The sequence below is a fragment of the Capra hircus genome, chromosome 16 (assembly GCF_001704415.2).
Source record: "Capra hircus breed San Clemente chromosome 16, ASM170441v1, whole genome shotgun sequence".
Lineage (NCBI taxonomy): Eukaryota > Metazoa > Chordata > Mammalia > Artiodactyla > Bovidae > Capra > Capra hircus.
In genome coordinates, this window is record NC_030823.1 from 75,971,550 (window position 1) to 75,995,757 (window position 24,208).

Below are 24,208 nucleotides of genomic sequence, written 5' to 3' on the forward strand. Positions count from 1 at the left end.
TTGAGCTGTAGGAGAGAGTAATGAATTCTCCAGATCTGTGTTGAGATGGAAATCCTGCCCTCGTTTTGTGGAGATGCCTTTGTTTGATGTCTTCAGCTTCTCCTACAGCCCTCTCCTCCCTCTGAAAAAATGAGGGGCAGTGTCCTAGGAAAGTTGATACCTTTCTGATCATTAATTGGGGAATCAGTTGTCTTTCCGGTAAATGGAGAAATTTACACCATAAAACCAGTAAACAAATCTGTTTTGTTTTCATTGCTTCCAAAGTTGGGAAAATAGAGAAACAAATGGAATTCAGTGTCTTCTGTTTACCTAATGTGAATGTAAAGTTGCATGTATGAGATCTGAAACTGTGATAAAATTTTAACCTTTGTCTGCTAAAAGGAGACAGCGGTGCTGGTAATCTAACTGAAGGTTTCTCAGTCCTGTCCGACTCTTTGTGACCCCATGGAATACTTTCCATGGAATTCTCCAGGCCCGAATACTGGAGTGGGTAGCTCTTCCCTTCTCCAGGGGATCTTCTCAATGCAAGGATTGAACCCAGGTTTCCCATATTGCAGGTAGATTCTTTACCAGCTGAGCCACCAGGGAAGCCCAGGAATACTGGAGTGGGTAGCATATCCTTTCTCTAGGGGATCTTCCCAACCCAGGAATTGAATCAGGGTCTCCTGCACTGCAGGCAGATTCTTTACCAGCATTCTACAAGTGAGTCTAAAAACAAGAATCATTTCAGTTTGTGTTTGGAATTAAGTATATGCATAGTTTGGTAGAAATGAAAATTTCCTAATTAAATTTTGTTTGGATTGGAATCAAAGTTTGTCCTTCTATAAATGGCATCACCAATCCAATGGACATGAACTTAGGCAAACTCCAGGAGATGGTGAGGGACAGGGAGGTGTAGCATGCCATAGGCCATGGGGTTGCAGAGATTTGGACATGACTTTGCAACTAAACAACCACAACACAAATTGTTGGAGAATCAGAGTGCCTCGGACCTTACTGGTAAAAATATAGAAACTTTTCAGGGAGGCAGCAGAGTAAGTACGGAAGCATGAAGACATTGGAGTTGTATTTCTAGATGAAGCCTTGAATTGTCCATAGTTCTCAAGCGACTCTAGGCAAATTTCTTGATCTTATTTCCTATCATGTTCCATGGGGATGCTAATAATACACACCGCAACAGAGTCAAGATAATTGATACAAGGCAGTTAAAGTACCTGGTACTTAAGACTCTTGAGAATCCCTTAGACTTAGGGAGTCCCTTAACTAGGAGATCAAACCAGTCAATTCTAAAGGAAATCAACCTTGGATATTCATTGGCAGGACTGATGCTGAAGCTCCAATATTTTGGCCACCTGATGGGAAGAGAAAGCTCATTAGAAAGACGCTGATGCTGGAAAAGATTGAGGGCAGGAGAAGGGAGTGACAGAGGATGAGAGGGTTGGATGGCATCAGTGACTCGATGACATGAATTTGAGCAAACTCCAGGAGATAGTGGAGGACAAGGGAGCCTGACATGCTGCAATCCACGGGGTTGCAAAGAGTTGGACATGACTTAGTGACCGAACAACATCAACGACTTAAGAAGTTAGCTATGCCTCTGTGGGCAACTGGGCTAAATGGCACACTTAGTCCCTTGAGGGTGGGAGTGGGGGCTCCTATTACAAACTGCCATAGTCCGGGTGGCTTATGGATAACAGAAACTTACTTTCCACAGTCCTGGAGACTGGAAGTCTCAGATGAAGGGCGGGCAGCATGACCAGGTTCCGCGAGGGTCCTCTTCCCAGCTGCAGACAGAGGGCTTCTTGTAGCCTTACATGGCAGAAGGTGGGTGGCAGCCTCCTGGCCCCTTTTATTTCATCAGTTTGGGCTGGGCTGCATCTGTGTTGCTGTGTTATGGTGCAAGCACTTCTCACTGTGGCGGCTTCTCTTGTTGAGGAGCACAGGCTTTTGAGTTCACAGGGTCAGGGGCTGCAGCGAGCAGGCTCAGATGCTCTGCCGCATGTGGGATCTGCCCAGACCAGGCCTTGTTCCCTGCACTGGCTGGTGGATTCTCATCAGCTGAGCCACCAAGGAAGTCCCGGTCTCTTTCAGTAACGCCACTCGTCCCTTTCACACGAGTGCCACCCTCGGAACTTGATGCTTCCCCAAGGTTCTACCTCCAAACACCATGACATTGGGGATTAGATTTCTGCATATGCATTTGGGGGTGGGGAATACAAACATTCAGGTCATCACACACCCTAACCTGCTACTTCTCCTTTAAGCTTTTATTGTTGCTGTTGTTGTTTGATTTTGTTTGTTTGTTTGTTTTCAGCCTAAACATGTGTGCTAGCAACTCATCTGTCATTTAAAAAAATTTTTTTTCTGCTTGAAAGAGAAGAATGTTTGCCCAGTTGAGATTAGGCAGAGAGGATAGTTATATAGCCCATTTCTCTTCATGTATGTATACATGTATGTGTGTGTGTGTGTGTGTGTCTATCTATCATCTCTCTTTCTATCTTTGAAGGTCTTATTCTTTGAACTAGTGATAACATCTTACTGGTTTCCTCGTTGATTAATGAGTTACATAAAATCCTTAACATATAATAATTTTATACCAATATCAGAGTCATGATTCTATCTCCCTTAAAATGACCTTTCAACAACCACAACTAAGAACACATTTTCTAAACTGATAAAGAGGGGAAGAAATTAGGAAGAAAACAACCCACCCCCACTAAAAGTGGCCCCATTCATGCTTTTGCTCATGTGTAAAAAATATGTTAACTCTGCATTCTTGGCTTACACCAATTTAGAAGAGAAGGTCACACCTACCACCAGGAGAGATATGACGATTGTTTTGTTGGTTTGCTTTTAAATTCAGTATTCATGTGTGAATTACATCACATGAAAATCTGTAGATGTGTAGTAAATTCAAGATGTAACATTTCAAATCTCTTAATACAACCATGAAGCCATAAACAACCAGGGGGCATGAAAACACTATTTATTGAACAATCAGATGCACATTTAGTTGGTGATTCTGTAGTTCACATGGATTTCTGGTTTGACGTCACAGACGATGCTTAAAAGCTCATTGATCACGCTTTCCATGGACGCACTGTAGCTTGCATTTAGTTCTTTTATCTTCCCTAGGGTTTGCACTTCGATTTCTTCTAAGACGTTACTCTGAGAGCCCATTATCTACCAAAATAAAACAGAATTCACTACACTGTACATCATATTAAAATTTCCTTGTTTTGTAAGTTAAATTCAGTTTGGATTATCATTTGCATTATGCATTATTTTTCCAGAATTTTTTCAGAAAATGGGTAAGGTCACCAATGCTGTGAGTGGGATGGATAAACTTTTCTAAAAGATATATAATCTGCAAAAAAGATCAAAGCTGAATCACTATGCTGTACAACTGAAGCTATGTTGTAAATCAACTATTAAAAAAAAAAAGGAAGCTGGCCACAGCAGGTGACTTCTAAGTTGACCTTCACACAGTACAAATTGAGGGCAAGTTCACAATCATTATATTAATACCATGCTCAGAAGTTTTTTTCATGTATTTATGATAGTTTCCACAGAGTTCCTGTGTCTTACTTTCTGAATTAAAAGTCTGGCAAATAAAGTTGAAAGACATCATTAAACCCATTATTGCTGGTCTTGAAAGAGAAAATAACTGGTTTGTGAATTTTTAAAATAAATTATCTGGACTCTTTAAATCTGTCTTTTTAGGAATATACAGCCACAATATGCCCCATAAGATACCTCCAGAAGCCCAAATATATCATTTATTGTGTGTGTTCAGACACTTAGTCGTGTCCAACTCTCTGCGACGCTATGGACCATACCCTACGAGATTCTTCAGTTCATGGGATTCTCCTGAGAAGGATACTGGAGTTGGTTGCCATTTCCTCCTCCAGGAGATCTTCCCGACGCAGAGACTGAACCCATGTCTCCTGCATTGATGTCAGGTTTTTTTTTTTTAACAGTGAGCAACCTGGGAAGCCCATGGGTAGGTTGGGTATATTCAATACATTTTTGACTTCAGTAGTTTCAACCTGCCATGTGTTTACCAGAAATTAACCCCAGTGTAAGTTGGAGAAGACCTGTAGTTGTCGATTTAATCCCATTTCAGTTTTAGACTCAGTGTCCCTTATCTTTCTGATTGTTTTCTCGTTAACAGTGATCACCAGTATTTCCTATCGTCTCCTCTCTCTCTTAGCTTCTCTGTCAAGTAATGATATGATTGAAATATAATTTCCATGAACAGTATGAAAAAGCAGAAAGATAATTTTACCAGCGGAGTTACCAATTTAAAGAAATTCTGCGGTGAAACCCTCTGTAAGATTATCCTTTGCTAAAGCAAACAGCCACCTCCTACTTGGTCTCCTCTGTCAACTCAGCCTTTCTTGAACAGGGGATTGTGGAGGCGATGCAGCTGGTTTTTGTTGGTTTGTTTTTCTCTTCCCTGAGTGTTTGGGGAAAGCGTGCATTTAATTTACCAGGAGACTCCACTAATGATTGACTTCTACTTCAAGGATGTTAGCCTGTTCTAAATTCTAGAATCCGAATGATCTTTCTGGGTCCCAGACTTGAAACCAAATGTCACTGAGGCATCAGGTTCAAGTTCTTTTCTGTTTATAGTTCAGGCAACTGGGTCTTTCTAGTTCAAACAAAATCATTTTGAAGTGATATAGCTTCTAAGACATCAAATAGCTTTTATAAAATAACATTTTGATAAGTGAGTACACAAGAAGCACAGACATGTGGATGAAATTTTCCTTGCTTCAAAGCTGTTGAAAAATAATAGAAAACTGCTTACCAAAGTAGTTCTACCAAAATTAAAAATTTCCTCTACATCCAATATTGGATTTTATACCAAATTCAAAAAAAATTACCGTTACTAAATTCAATGTCTTAAATAGCGAAAAATTTAAAAGACACACTGTTATGAAAATATAATATTACCTACTTTTCTTTGGAGAAGTATTAAAAATAGTTATTATTAGGCTGGATTACTGCAGCTGTCCCATTGGACTTTGGAAATTTTCATCTCAGCCTTAAGATCTTTATTTTTTAAATGAGGGTAACATCACCTATTTGATGGGTTTATTGTAAAAAGTCAACCAGATTTACGAATGCAAAGCATGCAGAATTGCAATAGCCTCAAAGTGAGCCATAAATGTAATTTAAAATTATCTAGAATTGTATTTTAAAAATTGGAAAAATTAGTTTGAACAATATTTGTATTTAGCCCAATATAGCCATGCTATTATTTTAATGTAAAATTATTGCATTATTATTTGTCATGACAAACCTAGGCAATGTATTAAAAAGCAATGCCATCACTTTGCTGACAGAGGTCCAACTAGTCAAAGCTATGGTTTTTCCAGTAGTCATGCATAGATGTGAGAGCTGGACCATAAAGAAGGCCGAGTGCCAAAGAATTCATGCTTTCGAATTGTGGGGCTGGAGAAGACTCTTGAGAGTTTGTTGGACAGCAAGGAGATCCAACCAGTTAATCCTAGAGGAAATCAGTCCTGAATATTCATTGGAAGGACTGATGCTGAAGCTGCAGCTCCAAGCCTTTGGCCACCTGATGCGAAGAACTGACTCACTGGGAAAGACCCCGATGCTGGGAAAGATTGAGGGCAGGAGGAGAGGGCGACAGAGGATGAGAGAGACGGCATCACCGACTCGATGGCCCCGAATTTCAGCAAACTTTGGGAGATAGTGAAGGGCAGGGAAGACTGAGGTGCTGCAGTCCATGAGATCGCAGAGAGTCGGACACGACTGAGTGATTGAAGAGCAAGTTCCCGTCACCTGGCGTGTGTTTTATTTATAGAGCATCTTCATCTGGACGGGCTGCACTTCAAGTGCTTGGAAGCCACCCGAGAATGGCCATCTTTGACAGCGTAGGGGCAGGACAACAGGTGACAGGTACCAGCATTAGGTGTGTATTCCTGATGTGCTTGGTTAAGACAGCAGGATAATTTCCTGAAGATGTCTATTATGAAGGTGGTGTTTAGCACAGAAGCTTAGCACTGAGCAAGTAATCAATCAGTCAGTTCAGTCACTTAGTCGTGTCCAGCTCTTTGCGACCCCATGAACTGCAGCACGCCAGGCCTCCCTGTCCATCACCAACTCCCGGAGTCCACCCAAACCCATGTCCATTGAGTCGGGGATGCCATCCAACCATCTCATCCTCTGTTGTCCCCTTCTCCTCCTGCCCTCAATCTTTCCCAGCATCAGAGTCTTTTCCAGTGAGTCAGCTCTTCGCATCAGGAGGCCAAAGAATTGGAGTTTCAGCTTCAGCATCAGTCCTTCCATGAACACCCAGGACTGATTTCCTTTAGGATGGACAGTAAATGTTAGTAATAATTATTATGATGTATCACTGTGTTGCTTGCACTTTAAAATGTGTATAATCCATCTTAAACTTTCAGAAATGTTGGAATACCCTTTTAATAACCCAAACTCTTGTATTTCATCCTGTATAAATAAGCATATTATTTCTAAGTTTATTTGATCCACAATAATTTGAGTTTTTGCAGTATTTCTTGGACAATATCATACCTTGACTCACTACAGACCACTTTATTTTATTTTTAATAGATTTTTTATAGTTTTTTAAATTTTATTTTTAATTGGAGGATAATTACTTTACAGTATTGTGATGGTTTCTGCCATACATCAACATGAATTTAATGTGGACAATTTTAAAAGTCTTTATTGACTTATTACAGTATTGCTTCTGTCTTATTTTATTTTATTTTTTGCCATGAGGCATGTGGGATCTTAGATCCCCAACCAGAGATTGTACCTGATCCCCCTGCATTGGAAGGTCTCAGCCACTGGGCCACCAGGGAAGTTCCCATATACCGTTTTAAATGGTCTTCTTTGGGAAGAATTCCATTTGTATCTGAAGACAGTGCTGATTTAAGCCACACAGGAGTTACATGAAAGAATGTAAGCTCTGCAAGGACCAGGGTAAGGGTTATCTCAGCCACTGATGAGCTGAAGCGCCTCAAACACTGTCAGGCACATAATAGATGCTCAATATGTAGGTTGAACAGGAGACAGTGAGTGGATCACCAGGCGTTACAGAGGACTTATTACCTGTGCTCAATCGCTCTTGTCGGCCAAAGCCTGCTGTTTGGATGCTTGGGACACTATGTAAACTAGAAGTGGGTAACGATGTGATACGTAGCAGTGCGTTGGGTCAGAGGCTACCATTGAAGGACCTCTTCATGTGAATTTGCAAACCTTCAGTGTTGAGACTGATGTGTATAGCTTTACAATTTAATGACCAACAGTGCTGGTGAAATCTTTCAACATTAAATACATTTCTTTGTAAGTTGTATTTCAGTTTGAGGCTAACAGAGGTTCAGTTCCTGCCCACAGTTTTGCATTCTCAATTTGTAGCTGCTTCAAGGAAACAAAAATACTTTCATGATGTGAATTTAGGAATATTAAAGATATAAAAATCTTCAATATGACCAGAGCACTCATTTTTAGGTCTTTTGTATAGATGCCTGGTCAGTCCACCTTTTATTGGCATTAACAGTATTTAATATTTCCATGGTAGCAATCTACTGTTTTCCTCATTAGAAGATGCTATTTGTAGAGCTTTTCCAAGGTCCTGCAGGATGGTTGAAGTAACTGTATCACTAGAGATTTGTCTTTTGAGTACATCGTATAAAGGGAATAGAGTATATATTTTGTGTCCATATAAATGGAATCATACAGTATAAATGATGGCCTTCTCTCACTCCCTTGTGGCTCAGAGGGCTTCCCTGGTGGCTCAGCTGGTAAAGAATCCACCTGCAATGCAGGAGATCTGGGTACAGTCCCTGGATTGGGAAGATCCCCTGGAGACAGGAAGGGCTACCCACTCCAACATTCTGGCCTGGAGAGGATAGGAGCCTGGTGGGCTACAGTCCATGGGATCACAAAGAGACGGACACAACCGAGCGACGTTCATCTTCCCTTCTCTCACTCAGTGTAGCATCTTTCTAGAATGATACAGGCTGTTGCATGTTTTACTAGTTTGGTCCTTCTCCTTGCTGAATGGTATGAAATTTTAGCAAGCGATAAAGTCAAACAAAGAATAAGAAAATAGTTGCTGCTGCTGCTAAGTCGCTTCAGGCGTGTCTGACTCTGTGCGACCCCATGGACAGCAGCCCACCAGGCTCCCTGTCCCTGGGATTCTCCAGGCAAGAACACTGGAGTGTGTTGTTATGCCCTCCTCCAGAGGATTTTCCTAACCCAGGGATCGAATCCAGGTCTCCCGCATTACAGGTGGATTCTTTATCACTGCTGCTGCTGCTAAGTCACTTCAGTCGTGTCCGACTCTGTGTGACCCCATAGACAGCAGCCCACCAGGCTCCACCATCCCTGGGATTCTCCAGGCAAGAACACTGGAGTGGGTTGCCATTTCCTTCTCCAATGCATGAAAGTGAAAAGTGAAAGTGAAGTCGCTCAGTCGTGTCCGACTCTTGGCGACCCCACAGACTGCTGCCTACCAGGCTCCTCCGTTCATGGGATTTTCTAGGCAAGAGTACTATTCATTGATATACAGCCCACGCAGGAGTACTTGTTTCTCTTGATGAGTCAGGGGAATTGGAAAATACATTAACAAGAGCTAAAAAACAACCCCCCAAAGGAGCAGCAAGGTGCAACCCCAGCAGCAGGCAGAGAGCTGGTTTCTTGGGTCTCCTCCCAGACCTCCTATGTGCCCTGGGTTAACAATGATGAGCTTTAGTGGACTAGCTCTCTGTCTGACATATGGGGGTCATGCAAGGAGAGAAGATCCGTGCTTGTGGTTTCCAATATACTTGAGGTAACAGAGGTCTAAACATGCTGACCTTTCTATGTGAGCTTTTGATCAACTAGCTGTAAAATTGGCTTAGAGCTCTAATTATGAGAGCCATGAGGAGTTTTAATGACTCTCTGATGCAGAGAATAAATATCCTGAGCCAGATTTACACTATAGGAGATTCTTCTGGAGAAATAATATTTCAAGGGAATAAACCCAGTTACTTTCTAAAACGATGGTCAGTTTTGTAATTACTTAAAAAAAAAATAGTAATGCGTATGTTAGAAATGTCCCACACAGGATCAGAAAAGCTGATTGGTATCAAGAACGGTTATTTTTTTTCTCGGGGGGGGGGGGTCCTAATATGTCATGGGCTTCCCAGGTGGCACAGAGGTAAAGAATCTGCCAGCCAGCGCAGGAGGTGCAGATTCAATCTCTGGGTCAGGAAGATCCCTTGGAGAGGGAAACGGCAACCCACTGCAGTATTCTTGCTGGGAATGTTCCATTGACAGAGGAGCCTGGTGGGCCACAGTTCATGAAGCCACAGAGAGTCAGATATGACTGAGCATATATGGACACATGACAGAACTCAAAAAGAAAAAGATGCCCATGGAAGAGATGCTTAGTTACTTATTCGTACAGTGAATACTTACTGGATACTTATGGAGGAGCAGACGCTATTCCAATATCAAAAGCAACAGAGAACAAAACAAAGAACCATCACTTTGGTGCTCACAGTCCAGAAGGAAAGATAAACAATAAGCAAAAAAAAAATTTTTTTAATATATAATATATCCAGTAGTGATAAATGCTCTGGCTATAATGGATTTTTTTTTTTTTAACCAGAGACATTATTATAGACAAGGTGATCAGTAAGAAGAGCTAATACCTAAACAGAGACCAAGGAGAGGTGAATGTGTGTTAAAGAAGAACCACAGAATGGACATAGCATATGAAAAGGCCTGGTGGCAGCTGCCTACTTAGTTCTTCTGGGGAAAAATGAGGAGACATATGGCTAGAACAGGGCAAGTGGAGACAAAAAAAGTTACAAATGGCCAAAGTAGATATTGTTGTCTATTGCTAACAAGCCTTCTGGTGTTTCCCTATGATTTCCTTTTCAACTAGCTGGCTTCACTCCATAAACCCTTCATGAAAATATAAAGCAATGCTGTTTCCTACCCTAGCATTTGATGAATATCTGCAGTTCAGAGTAAAAAGTAAGTCCATGCCATTTTCAGAGCTGACGTTGGGAAGATTCCCAGGGGCCAGTCGTGGAGGGCATATATGCATGTATGTGCTTGGAATCTTATGAGTTATTTTTCCAAATATTGATAAGAAGGAGTTGCTTTTGCTAAGTTGCCCAGTTTATTCTAGGAAGGACATTTCAGTTTAAGAAATAGCCCCTTGGAAAAGTCTTTCCTACTGTGGGATCTAATGTACCTAATCCTACACGAGTTCCATACCAACTGCCACTAAAATCAAAGTTGTAAACAGAGAGATTTACAAACTGCTCGTAGTTCATCTTGCAACGGCCAGCTTCCACGCAGAGCTTTATTTATAATTTTGCTGAGGCAAAAAGAGAACATACAAACTTTGGTTATGGCACGTGGAACTTCATCGCTTCTTTTAGTCTGTGCTGCAGTCGGCTCAGAAAAATTCATGCCCTTATATTTTTTCTACTGTAAACTGCAGATATTTTAAAAATACTAGTGTAAGAAAAAGCACTTCTTAATTTTTTAATAAAAGATTTGTTGAATGAAGTCAGCCAATTGAAAAGGAAATCATAAGGAAAACCCAGAAGACTTTTCAGCAATTTACAGCAGCTACATGGATCATTTGCAAATCTTGAGTTCACCAAAGGAAATTTGGCCTAGCAAGCTCATTGGAAACATTGTGCAGCACTTTTTATTGATTCTACTAGGAAATGCTAATAGACAGCAGCAAGAAAAAGAAATGTTCTCTGAGTTTTTTTCTTATTTACATGTATTAGTCGATAATCTATAGCAGGAATGATACTTTTACCAATTCCATTCACTTGTATATTTGAGAACATGATTTTTAACCTATACTGTGTTAGATAATAACTACTGATTGATACTTTCTCTGACAAATCAAAACTCCTCGGAAGTGAAAATGTAAAATCAGGAATTTCGTAACATTTGTTTGAGGGACTTTCCTGGAGATCAAGGATTAGGATTCTGCATTCTTCCAATGCAGGGGGTATGGGTTTGATCCCTGGTTGGGGAGCTAAGATTCTACATGCCTCGGGGCCAAAAGCCCAAAACATCAAACAGAAGTAATATTGTAACAAATTCAATAAAGACTTTAAAAATGGTCCATCCATATCAAAAAGTCTTAAAAAAAAAAAGGTGATTTTAATTGATATTCAGCCTTGAAGTGAAGTGAAAGTTGATCCGTTGTGTCCAACTCTTTGCAACTCATTCCATGTCCATGGGATTCTCCAGGCCAGAATACTGGAGTGGGTGGCATTTCCCTTTTCCAGGGGATCTTTCTAACCCAGGTCTCTCACATTGTAGGCAGATTCTTTACCAGCTGAGCCACCAGGGAAGCCCCATATTTAGCCTTGGCTGAACTCTATTTGCTGTGTCCCGTGTATTTTTCTCTCCTGGTATCATGATGAACCTCCCTGGTGGCTCAGTAGTGACAAACCCACTTGCCAATGCAGGAGACGCAGGTTTGATCCCTGGGTGGGGAAGATCCCCTGGAGGAGGAAATGGCAGCCCACTCCAGTGTTCTTGCCTGGGAAAATCCCATGGACAGAGGAGCCTGCAGGGCTACAGTCCATAGGGTGGCAGAGAGTCAGACATGGCTTAGCAACTAAACGACAACAACGTTGTGCGTGACGCTTAGGAGGATCAATACCTTATTATTAATGAATATATTCATGCCTTAGAGTCTATGCTGCAAAACACTCGGTGCTGGCTCTCTTACTCACCTTCGCCTGTTTCTGTCGAAACTCCTCATCTCTCTGCATCCTGTACTGATCGGTTTCTGCCATTGCTTCCTCCTTGGCTTGGCGCAGTCGCTTGACTTTTCCTGAAAATTAACAGGGGCACAGAAGGAGTGATATTTCTTTTCAACACATCTGGAATTTTCAACTTAACTTTTAAAAATGTGGATGTGGTCTTACATTTTCTTTAAGCTTTTTTTTTCTTTTTCTTTCTAGGATGACACCCTTTGTTAAAAAAATGATAGATATTGAAAAATCCCTGATTTTTTCAATTGGATTCTTTTGAACATGGACATGACAACGTTCTTTCACAGGTCCATGTTTCAGTAGACACCCGCCCATTTACTCACAGCACCAGCCAGGGAACAGGTTTTGGTTGTCACTGACTCGAGCAGACATTATTTGGTCAGATTTTCTGTCCTGATTTGCTGCCAGGAATCCTTCAGTCCATACCAACTGGATTCTATTTAATACTGGCAGATATCCAAGTGCACAAACATGCTACTCAGACTCTATCAAACCGACTCACAATTTTTTTAAAGTATTTTATTGGATTTTTTCTCTTCCCGTTTGTTGACTCTAGAAAGTCTGATTAAGCCCCACAACACATCAAAGTAGATTTTTTTTTGTAGCAGCTTTCTCTGAGGGGGACTTGAAAGTGATTGTAAAACCAATTGTTTTTAATGGTGAGGAGATTTAGTTAAGTAGCTCTCTTTTCTTTTATTAAGAGCAAAGGTGTAAGCCTTAAGCCAGCAGACAGCAACGAAGATCAAAGTTTCAGACAAGCACGGAGCTGTGGAGATCATTAGGTGAGCCCGTGACTTTGTTTGACAGCCAGAGGAAGTCTGGGGGTTGCAGAGAAACAGTTATCTCTGCTGGTCACTCGCCACCCACCGCCTTCAGATACTCATGGTTCGTGAGCTTTAAAACTTTGAAGAAATCCTAAAAAAAAATAAATAAATAAATAAAAAGAAGTAAAACTTTGAAGAAATCCTAAACTGTATGAAAATTAATTTTTCCCCAAATCTGTTGCCTGTTTTAGTTACATACCTTTATCCTTTTGCCCATCTAACAGCATATTTCCTTTTCTCTGGTAATGTCTCTTAAGCTTTTGTTGATGGTTTTTGTCAAGGGTTTGTTTTACAGGGTAGTGCGTGCCTGCGAAGTCGCTCCGGTTGTATCTGACTCTTTGTGACCGTATGGACTGTAAGCCCGCCAGGATCCTCTGTCCATGGATTTTTCCGGGCAAGGATACTGGGGTGGGATCCTCCTCCAGAGGATCTTCCGTGCCCAGGGATGGAGCCCGCGCCTCTCACACCTCCCGCACTGGCCGATTTTTTACGACTAGCGCCACCCGGGAAGCCTCTATGGGGTGGACTTTGAACTAAATAAGCGTTTTCTCAGACATAGAAAACAAACTTATGGTTCCCAAAGGGGCCAGTCGGGGACAGGGATAAGTTAGGAGTTTGGGACTAACATACACGCACCACTAAATACAGATCTGGGCTTCCCAGGCGGCTCGGTGGTAAAGAACCCGCCTGCAATGCAGGAGACATGGGTTTGATCTCTGGGTGGGGAAGATCCCCCGGAGAAGGAAATGGCAACCCACTCCATACTCTTGCCTGGACAATCCCAGGGACAGCAGAGCCTGCCGGGTTACAGTCCACGGGGTCGCAGAGTCAGACACAAATCAGAACTAAACAACAACAACATTTATAAATATACAAATATATAAATATATTAATATAAACAACAGGGGCTGTATAGCACAAGAAACTATATTCAATATTTTCTAATAACATATCAGGGAAAATCATCTGAAAAAGAATATATATATGTATATAGATCTGTGTTTACACAGATATATATGTGTGTGTATATATTTTGATTGTCAAAGTTGCTCAGTCATGTACGATTCTTTTCGACCCCATGGACTGTATAGCCCAAGGAATTCTCCAGGCCAGAATACTGGAGTGGGTAGCCTTTCCCTTCTCCAGGGGATCTTCCCACCCCAGGGATTGAACCCGGGTCTCCCGCACTGCAGGCGGATTCTTTACCGCTTGAGCCACCAGGGAAACCCATGTGTACACATGCATACATACATATGTGTGTGTATATGTATGTATATATATGTATACACATATATGTATATACTGAAGCAAACACAACATTGTAAGTCAATGATACTTCGACAGAAGTAAGTTAGGAAGCATGTTCTCATTAAGTAGCATAAAAGAATTTTAATGTTAGTTTATTTTTCAAACATTTTATTAAAAGAAAATGTTACCGTAAACTCTTATCTCTCATCTAGGTACATGCTTTACTTGGCTTTATGTACCTTTGGTGTATTTGAGTGTAAATGGTTTGTAAATTTCTCTTCCCACGATATACAGGCTGCTTTGGTAGTCACTGAATACAGATGGAATAGACAGAGTCTCTGAGTTATAAACTGAAATGTGTTTGACTATTTCACTTGAGTGGGCCTGAGCAGACCTCCTTCAGAACAGATACTTTCCCCTAAATCCTCTGTAAAAGCCAAGGTCTCGTGAACATGACTGCTCTTCTAAGGCTTGAGACTTAGTGGAACATTCACACCAATGCTCACCTTTTTCCTACTTAATTCACACTTCTCCCCATTTTGCATCTACACACTTTTTCAGTTCTTTATAGTTCTAGCCATTTGGTGGGAATTGGACATGGATCATCCATAGAACAAACAGATGATATGTGGGCAAGGTATGCTCTTCTGGGATCCCCAGCCCACTTTCTTATCACTGCTCATGACTGACATTAGGAGAAAAATGTATTTAAGATGTAGCAACATTTTCTTAGGATAGATTGTAGGATACATAATGATGGGTTGCAGGATCTGGTTTTATCCAGTTGAGCACATGAAACGTCATGACTTTCCATCTTAACTGCATCTTAGGTAAAAATACTGGTCTCGGAGTCATGATTCTAGCACATAGAAATAATGCTAGTAAGAAGCTCTCCAAGTGCCCTGCCCCCAGAAGCATCCAGGACTCCACTTAAGAGGCCGCACACTAGCTCCATCCCACAGCGACAAGCTGAGAGTGTGTCTGATTCCCCCGCGTGGCACCGGTCACCTGCTGGTTCTCATTCAATTAAAGAGGAGAGCCGCGGGGAGATGGCTGCTTGCACAGCAGTTTTCTGGAAGGACTGGGCAGCTGCTGCCGGGAGGCCTGCATATGTTCTGCCCGATTGCATCCAGGGCAAGAAGCGGGGAGCCTCAGGCCGGCTGTCTCATCGGAGGCGAAGCAAAATGAGCGCCTCAGATCTGCTCCTGTTAACCTCTTGCTGGGGTCTCTGTGCAGGAGGTTTCCCAATTTTAAAATTACACCACCTTCAGAAAGACAAACAGCCAAAGATATTGCATAAATGCAGAATCTTAAAAAATGATACCAGTGAACTTATGTACAAAACAGGAACACTCACAGACTTAGAGAACTAGTTTAGGGTTACCAGGAGCAAAGGGTGGGAGGAAGAGATTGGGAGAGGGGGCTGGACATGTCCACACTGCTATATTTGAAATGATACCAACAAGGTCCTACTGTAAGCATGGGGAGCTCTGGTCAGTGTCCTGTGGCAGCCTGCACGGGCGGGGAGTTGAGGAGGATGGGTACATGCATATGGATGGCTGAGTCTCTTCACTGTTCAGTTGGCAACTATTGCGTTGTTAATTTGCTATACCCCAATTAAAAAGTAAAAAGTTAAAAAAAAGTATTCTGTAATAATCTAAATGGGAAAAGAATTTGAAAAAGAATGGATGCTTGTAGAGGTATGCTTGAATCGCTTTGCTGTATACTGAAGCTATCACAGCGTTGTTAATCAACCATACTCCAATATAAAATAAAAATGAAAAAAACCCACAAAACCCCAAAACCAACAAGGTGGCCAACACACGTTCCCTGGAGTGGAAATAAGAGACATTTAGCCCACCAGTACTGTCTGTCTACTGAGTTGCCCACTCTTCTGGGTCTTGTTGATACAGCTGCAAAAGCCACAAGCAGATCTGTGTAATGTAATAGGGGGAGGCAGAAATAGAAAAGAGACAGTGAGGATATAATTCAGCAAAGATGATGAGTACCATGCAGGAGAACAAAGGCGCCTAAGGGTCAGAGAGAGGGGCAGGCGCTAACACACAGGGCAAGCCTCTCAGAGGATGAGACACATGAGCAGGTACCTCAAGAAATATTATTGGCCATGCAAACACCTGAACGGGAAGAGCATTCCAGGCAGAGGGAACCGTAGACACGAAGCCCCTGAGCGGGAACGCTACTTGGCCTGTTGAAGGAACAGTAAAGGCATCCTCATGGTGGGTCCCAGGTCAGAGAGAGCAGAATGCCTGAGTGTTAGATGACGTCAGAGAGGCCGCAGAAGCCAGGGCACAGAGAGCTCACGAGGAGGGTAAAGGTTTGGGTCCTTGAGATGCCAAAGTCGTGAAGGGTTTTTAGCCAAGATGTGGCATTCTGCTACTTCTGTTTTACACGAATTTCTTTAGCTGGTGTGATGAAAACAGATTGTAGGGGCAAGGGAGAAGCAGGAAGCTGGGTCTGAAACTTACTGCAATGGTTCAGACAAATGTTATGATGAGCGGAAATAGCAAAGCAGCCATGGAATTAATTAGCAAGGAGTTACATATCCTTTGAAGAGAGTTGAAGGGTAAATAGGAGGGACACGTGAGCCCATGCTGGCTCCAGCATTTTATTCTGGAGCAAAGTCAAGGGAGCAGTGTAATTGTGATGCCCAGTAAACATCTAGGGGAGATCGGGAGAAGGCTGATGTTTATATACATCTGGAGATCAGGGAAACAGGCCAAGCTGGAGACGTAAAGTTTGAGAATTATCAGCACGGAGCCAAGGTTTAAAGTCACAGAATTAGATGCAATCTCTTAGGAAGCGTCTGTGGATACGGAAGAGGACACATCCCAGGTGGGGCCCCCACTCTAAAGACTGGCCAAATGACAGAAATTCAAGCCTGAGAGCAGGGTTGCAGAGGCCAGTAAAGGGAGGGTTTCAGAGATGAAAGAAGAATTCAGCTGTGACTGAGATTGTTCATTAGTTGGGTTTAGCAACTTTGCTGGTCTTGACAAGAGGGAACTTTGATGGAGCTGGAGGGACAAAGTTCTGATTAGAGTTTCTGGAGCAAAGGGGATTTTTAAAATGTAGACTCAAGGCATACAGAAGTTCAAGGCTACAAAAACAGACAAAGACTATAAGGACACAGGACTATCAGTGAATTTGACAACCAGCAGATGTTAGATTGTGTCTACATATCTCGAAAGTCTGTCTACATTTGGTACCGGCGAATGTGACCTCTCTTGGAAAGAAGGGTTTTGTAGACGTAATCAAGTTGAGATGAGGTCATGCTGGATTAAGACTGGCCCTCTACCTGAGGACTGGCAACCTTAAAAGGAGAGGGAGAGACTTCCCTGATGGTCCAGTGGTTAGGACTGTGCCTCCCAATGCAGGGGGTGCAGGTTTGATCCCTAGTTGGGGCTCTCAGATCTCACATGCCTCGTGCTGCAACTGCCCCCCACAAAAAACCAACAGAAATCATGTTGTAGCAAACTCAGTCAAGACTTAAAAAGGACTCACATAAAAAACAAAACCTAGAAAGCAAGAAAGGAGAGGGAGTTTGGACACGGAGGCATAGGGGCTGAGAGCAGACACACAGCGGCGGCCGCCTGACTGCAGAGGCGTGTTAGAAGGACGCGGCTCCCGGCCAAGGGAAGGCAAGGGCTGCTGACCATCAGCGGGAGCTGGGAGACAAGCAGGGCAAAGGTCCTCCCCGAGACCCGTGAGGAAGGGCCGCCCCCACCCCCAGCAGCTTGAGTCTGGACTCTGGCTGCCAGACCTGGAGGCTAACACCTTTCTGTTGCTGCCAGCCACCCTGTGTGGGGTGCCTGGTTACAGGAGTCCTGAGAAGAAGCTAAGGCTCAGAGAAACAACGTTTGTTGAGCAGTGGAAGCAAAGTCAGGTAGTTGGGTGTGGTAGAAAGAGTTAAGTATCCAAATGGAAAAAGGAAAAAAAGGCATAAACGGAGCAGGGGTCACCTTGATTTGGTATAAACAGAAAGGGCACTTTGGGAGTGTTTGGAGATTCTATCTGTTACTAATAACATTTTTATTCTGTTTTACCGTGTGTGTGTGTGTGTGTGTGTGTGTGTGTGTGTGTGTGATCCCATGGGCTGTAGCCCGCCAGGTTCCTCTGTCCATTGCTTGCTTTCCCAGGCAAGAATACTGGGGGTGGGCTGCCATTCCCTTCTCTCAGGGATCAAACCTGAATTGGCAGGCAGATTCTTTACCGCTGTGCCACCCGGGAAGCTCTACTACATGGAAGGAGAGGAAAAAAAAAATCTCTCCTGGCTTTGAGAGGGTTGTTAATATTATGATATAACCATGCGCCCTCATTCTGCTCACCTACCACAAACAGTAGTAAATAACCCGGAAAGCAAAGCAGCATTTCTCTACCGGGGTCTTGACTGCTAGAGTGCGGCTTCTCTGCTGGTCCTCGCGTCTCCTCTCGTTCCTCTGCCTGCTTGTAATTCCTTTAGTTTTCCTTTTACTTGTTCTTTCCTTGTTAAAATATGTATATATATATATTTACATTATATGTAGTTTTATGTAGATCCTAGGTTGAATATAACCAACTGTTTTTAATAGACGACAATGTTGTATGGTTATTATTTTAACACGACCCACTCGAAGATATCAGAGCCCAGTGTACCTACAAATACCCCATTAGTCTGTGGACTATAAAGTAAAAGGAAGCGTTTACAAGCTTACAAAACATGCCAAACAGGGCCATGAATTGCTACTGCCACATTTTTTGTTTTATTAGTTAAGTAGAATTCATGTCTCCCTGAATCAGAACACTGACTTGCATCATGAAAAATATGAGTAAGTCAAGATGCTTGTTGAAATAAATTTGGAATATCTGTATATTGGGAAAACAAATAAGCAATTACAAAAAAACTCATGGCAAGCCATCCGAACAAGTCTATATCATTGTACTCACTGATGTGTTATCTAAGTAAGAAGTAGAAATATTTAAATTATTTATTTTGCAAAAGTATCATTCCCCTGGAGGAGGGCATCACAACCCACTCCAGTATTCTTGTCTGGAGAATCCCGTGGATAGAGGAGCCTGGTGGGCTACAGTCCACGGGATCTCTAAGAGTCAGACACGACTGAGCAATCACATACTCGCAAAGTGTAATTCAGTGGGACTTCATGGAACATGGACCTGCCCAGCACCATCCCGCCAGCCCAAGGCTCAGCCCACACTGTCTGGTTACCATCCTTACAGGTGTCTCCATCTCTGAGACTGCAGTGTGTATAAGTGAGATAAATAGTGCTCTAATAAAACGTCAAGCTTAAAGTAAAAAAATCGTATTTCCAAAGACACAAGTCCTTACTCCTCCTGTTGATAATAGTACCTTGAATTTTTTATTCTAATTCTGATCAAAGATGCAATTGAACTGAATAAATAAATGAATGAAAGAAAAGAACAGTGAAATACAAGAGAAGCTACCCAGGATACCCCGGCCTGCCTGTGAAGGGAGTGCGATGCTCAGCTATAGCTGAGCAAGAAAACCGGGCTTATCCAGTGAAAACGGTCCTCAGGGCCCACGCTTTTTGAGGAAAAAGACAGACACCCTATATAAAGTGGGGGGCAGGGACTTCCCTGGTGGTCCAGGGGCTAAGATTCTGTGCTCTCAATGCAGGGGCCCAGCTTCGATCCCTGGTCAGGGCGCTAGAGCCGACATGCTGCCACGAACGTGGGAGGTCCCATGTGCCACGGGCAACCCCTGCTGCAGCCAAACAAACAAGCAAATATTTGCTTAAAAAACTGAGTGCACAAACAGGGCCTCTGTATCAGCCTAGAGGGGTGGGGTAGGAAAGGGGAGGGAGGTTCAAAAGGGAGGGGATATTATGTACACCTGTGGCTGATTCAGGCTGAGGTTTGGCAGAAAACAACAAAATCCTGCAAAGCATTTATCCTTCAATTAAAAAATAAGTAAATTAAAAGAAAATTGTGTGTGTGCAGACGGCAGAGGTTATTGGTTGAAATAACATTCACAAACATATTCTCCAAAATGGTTTTTAAGGTCAGAGTATTTACTATTACTGACTGATATTTGCTTGACTACTTCTGAACAAAGACGAAGAAAAAAAAAGTACACAAATACTTTCAGCGACTGGTAAACAAAATTAACATTTTTCATAAGAAAAACTCGGTATGGATTTTCCAGTACTGACTTCTGAGGGATGATTGCCCAAAGGCAGCATGTTTACCAGAGGAAAGGAACAGAGGCTTGGCTTTTATCTTTATTATGAAATCCGAGGTTAGATCCTGTGGAGGGTTCCACCTCCCAACAACTTGCAAGACTCATTAGGCTGCTCTGATGACATTGAAAAATGAGAAATAATTGGTAAAAAACATTTGGACCCTACGATGATAGTCTTTATTTTATTTTTCTGATTTGTCATTTTTTAAAATTGAAGTATAGTTGATTTACAATGTTGTATTGATTTCTGCTGTACAGGAAAGTGATTCAGTTATACACACATATACATTTTTAAAAAAATACTCTTTTCCATTATAGTTTACTATAGGGTACTGAATATAGTTTTCTGTGCTACACAGTAGGACCTTATTGTTTATTGATAATATTGTTTGTGTATTTTATTATTGTTTTGTTTCTTCTATAAGGGAAAGCAAAGGTAACATAATTATTAAGTCTTAAATCAGCTTGTCTTCTGTTCTGGAAAGTTTAAATGTGGTAAAGAAATTTGAATAAAAGATAAGCAAATTTTCTACACTGTTTCAGCCAGCAGGTCCTGGGCGACTTTGTTTTCTCTACAGTTGCTCTGCATTTATACCATTTTGCTATCCTTGGCCATGTTTTTTAAAATTTTATTTTTAATTAAAATTTTTTTTTAAAGAATTTCATTTTTAGTTCCCTGACCAAGGATGGAACCCACGCCCCCTGCACTGGAAGTGTGGCGCCCTAACCACGCGCCAGCAGGCCAGTCCCGGCTGGGCTCCCGCAGAGGCGGGCGGAGGCGGGCTGGGCTGGCCTCGCTCGCTCTCGCCCGCCTTTCCTCTCCCAGCTCCTCCACGAGGCTCTTTCTCTTTTTGTCGTTGGTGCCCACATGGCTGAGTGCTCAGGTAATCAACTTATCTTAAGAAAAGAAAATGATTTTACCTGCAGTAGAAAACCCCCGGGGACTGAGGGGTGCCTGACCCTGCCTCCCTCTCTCTCTCTCTGTTTCTCTCTCTCCATCTGTCTCTCTGCCTCCCTCTCTCTCTTTTTCTACATCTCTGTCTCTCTCTGTCTCTCTCTCTCTGTCTCCCTCCCTCCTTTTCTCTCCATCTCTGTCTCTCTCTCCATCTCTGTCTCTGTCTCTCTCTGTCTCTTTCTCTCTCTGTCTCCCTCCCTCCTTTTCTCTCCATCTCTGTCTCTCTCTCCATCTCTGTCTCTGTCTCTCTCTGTCTCTTTCTCTCTCTGTCTCCCTCCCTCCTTTTCTCTCCATCTCTGTCTCTCTCTCCATCTCTGTCTCTCTGTCTCTCTCTGTCTCCCTCCCTCCCTTTCTCTCCATCTCTGTCTCTCTCTCCATCTCTGTCTCTCTCTCTCCATCTCTGTCTCTGTCTCTCTCTCGTTGCAGGGTCCTGTGCCTGTCTTTCATTCAGCATATTAAAGCAGGACCCACCATACAGAAAACAAAGATCATGGCATCTGGTCCCATCACTTCATGGGAAATTTTTTTGGGCTCCAAAATCACTGCAGATAGTGACTGCAGCCATGAAATTAAAAGACGCTCACTCCTTGGAAGGAAAGTTATGACCAACCTAGAAAGCATATTAAAAAGCAGAGACATTACTTTGCCAACAAAGGTCCATCTAGTCAAGGCTATGGTTTTTCCAGTGGTCATATATGGATGTGAGAGTCGGACTGTGAAGAAAGCTGAGCGCCAAAGAATTGTTGCTTTTGAACTGTGGTGTTGGAGAAGACTCTTGAGAGTCCCTTGGACTGCAAGGAGATCCAACCAGTCCATTGTAAAGGAGATAAGCCCTGGGTGTTCTTTGGAAGGAATGATGCCAAAGCTGAAACTCCAGTACTTTGGCCACCTCGTACGAAGCGTTGACTCATTGGAAAAGACTCTGATGCTGGGAGGGATTGGGGGCAGGAGGAAAAGGGGACGACAGAGGGTGAGATGGCTGGATGGCATCACCGACTCGATGGATGTGAGTTTGAGTGAACTCCAGGAGATGGTGATGGACAGGGAGGCCTGGTGTGCTGCGATTCATGGGGCTGCAAAGAGTCGGACACGACTGAGCGACTGAGCTGACTGAACTGATAAACAATGGTTTTAAGACACTATCCTAATCTGCAGGGCTTAGATTCTGATTGCCGCAGGGACAGAGCGTGTAGTTAGGAGGAAGGTGATGACCCTCTCTGTGACGGATTAAGTGGTGATGTGATAGGAAACCGGGGCGTGCAGAAAGAGATCTTGGCTCAGGGAACCTGAGAGGGTCAGAGATCTTCAGTGTTAGTTCATTCGTATAAAAACCAAGTACATTTTGTACAGGGCAGATTGCGCCTCGGGACTCAGACCCCATCCAAGTCTGTCTCTACGATGTATCCTTTGTGCAACCTTGGGCAACCGGCATGATTTCTCTAAGGGTCATGTTCCCCTTTTTGCAAAATAGGTTGGTGTGAGGAGTAAACAAGATATGCTTTGGTCATGGTACCTGGATGAATTTTTCTAGTTTTTAAAAAATATTATTTCCACATACATGAAATGGAAATAATAGTAATACCTAATTCATATGGTTGTTGTGAATAGCAAAGAGAAGAGGAAGGAGATACCGGTTTAAGGAGGATATCCTACATGTAATTAAGTAGATGCATGACTAAATAGCAAGAACGTTCGCAAATGAGAATTAAATGGAAATATTTTTAAAGATGTCTCAGTGGTAAAGACTCCACCTGACAATGCAGGAGAAGCGAAAGCCCCAGAGACCCAGTGCAGGTTTGATCCCTGGGTCGGGAAGACCCCCAGGAGAGAGAAACGGCAGCCCACTGCAGTGTTCTTGCCTGGAGAATCCCACAGACAGGGAAGCCTGGTGGCCTACGGTCCACGGGGTCGCACAGAGTCAGACATGACTGAAGCAACTAAACAGCAAATGAAAAATTTTGAACATTGGAAATGAAAAGCCATCCAGAGAGGGAGGAGAATGAGCCATGAGCTGTTACGATCACAATTTTACAGGAACAGAAACCGAAGCTTACAGAGGATAAGTCACTTGCGGAAATTCACTCCCTATTAAGTAGATTTAGTCTGGAAGTCATCCTTGTTTTTTTGTCTTCTTGGCCATGCTCCAGAACTCATGAGATCTTAGTTCCCCAACCAAGGACTGGGCCCTGGGGGCGGCCAGGGGGTTCCTGGTTGTCCGTCTCGGAACCATGGCACAGTATTGAGACTCTGAGCTGTAGTGCCATGGAGGAAACTCAGAGGCAAAGCTTAAGGCTCCGTGACTTCAGTGCCCTTAACTGTCTCCCTTAGCCCGTGACTGGTCTTACAGATCTGAGTCGAGAAACCCATCCCCACTACAGTGATGGGACACAGACACGTGGGTGGTTTCTGGGAAGCAGCCAGCCCCTCCGAGGGAGTGTGGTGGGACCAGGATTTCACTGGCATCTCCCCCACCCCCGACACCTGTGCATACCCACCCTGCTGCACTCCCCTCATCCTGTTTTGTGACAGAGAAGGTGCGTGCTCAGTCGTGTCTAACTCTCTGCGACCCCGTGGACTGGAGCCCACCAGGCTCCTCTGTCCACGGGATTCTCCAGCCGAGAATACTGGAGTGGATTGCTGTATTACTTCCAGGGATCTTCCCGACCCAGGGATCGAACCTGTGCCTCTTGCCCCGGACATATCAGATGGGACGGAAGAGACTTACTCCTCTTGGCTTCCTCGAGCTTGTCCTTGGCCCTCTTCTCTGCCTGGAGGAGCTGGTGGATGCCTTGCCACTGGCTGGCCATGGCAGTGGCTCTAGGTCAGGCAGCTTTTGCAGCTGTGGGAAGGGGCGGCTCTGTCTGTCCTTAGAGAAATCAGCCCAGAGCTCACACTGTTGTGTCAACAGTGAGCTTCAAGCACAGCTGCTGCTCCCAAAGCGTCCTGAGGTGTGGGCTACTGGACTCCAAGGAGAGCTCAAGGGTGGAATCCAGAAAAACAAGTTAAGGCAGCTGAGGACCTAGTTTTGTCAACTTTAGCTCTTTTCTGGGAATTAAGAACACTTTTAAGGGGGTGCTGTGTTCGCTTACAAAGAATGAATAAAATATCTGTAGGGAGATCAGCGTCCCTCTCCTTCCAAGCAATATTGACTTATTTGTGC

The 24,208-nt window shown here is 43.2% G+C and overlaps 1 protein-coding gene across 1 annotated transcript; it reads right to left on the reverse strand.

The window, feature by feature from the left end:
• Positions 2,976-23,980, reverse strand: ATP6V1G3 (ATPase H+ transporting V1 subunit G3). Its single transcript, XM_005691060.3, has 3 exons — positions 23,774-23,980; positions 11,766-11,866; positions 2,976-3,183 (listed from the first exon to the last, which is right to left on the reverse strand). Exons 1-3 carry the CDS (start codon positions 23,853-23,855, stop codon positions 3,010-3,012), a joined length of 357 nt encoding a protein of 118 aa, XP_005691117.1. The 5' UTR covers positions 23,856-23,980; the 3' UTR covers positions 2,976-3,009.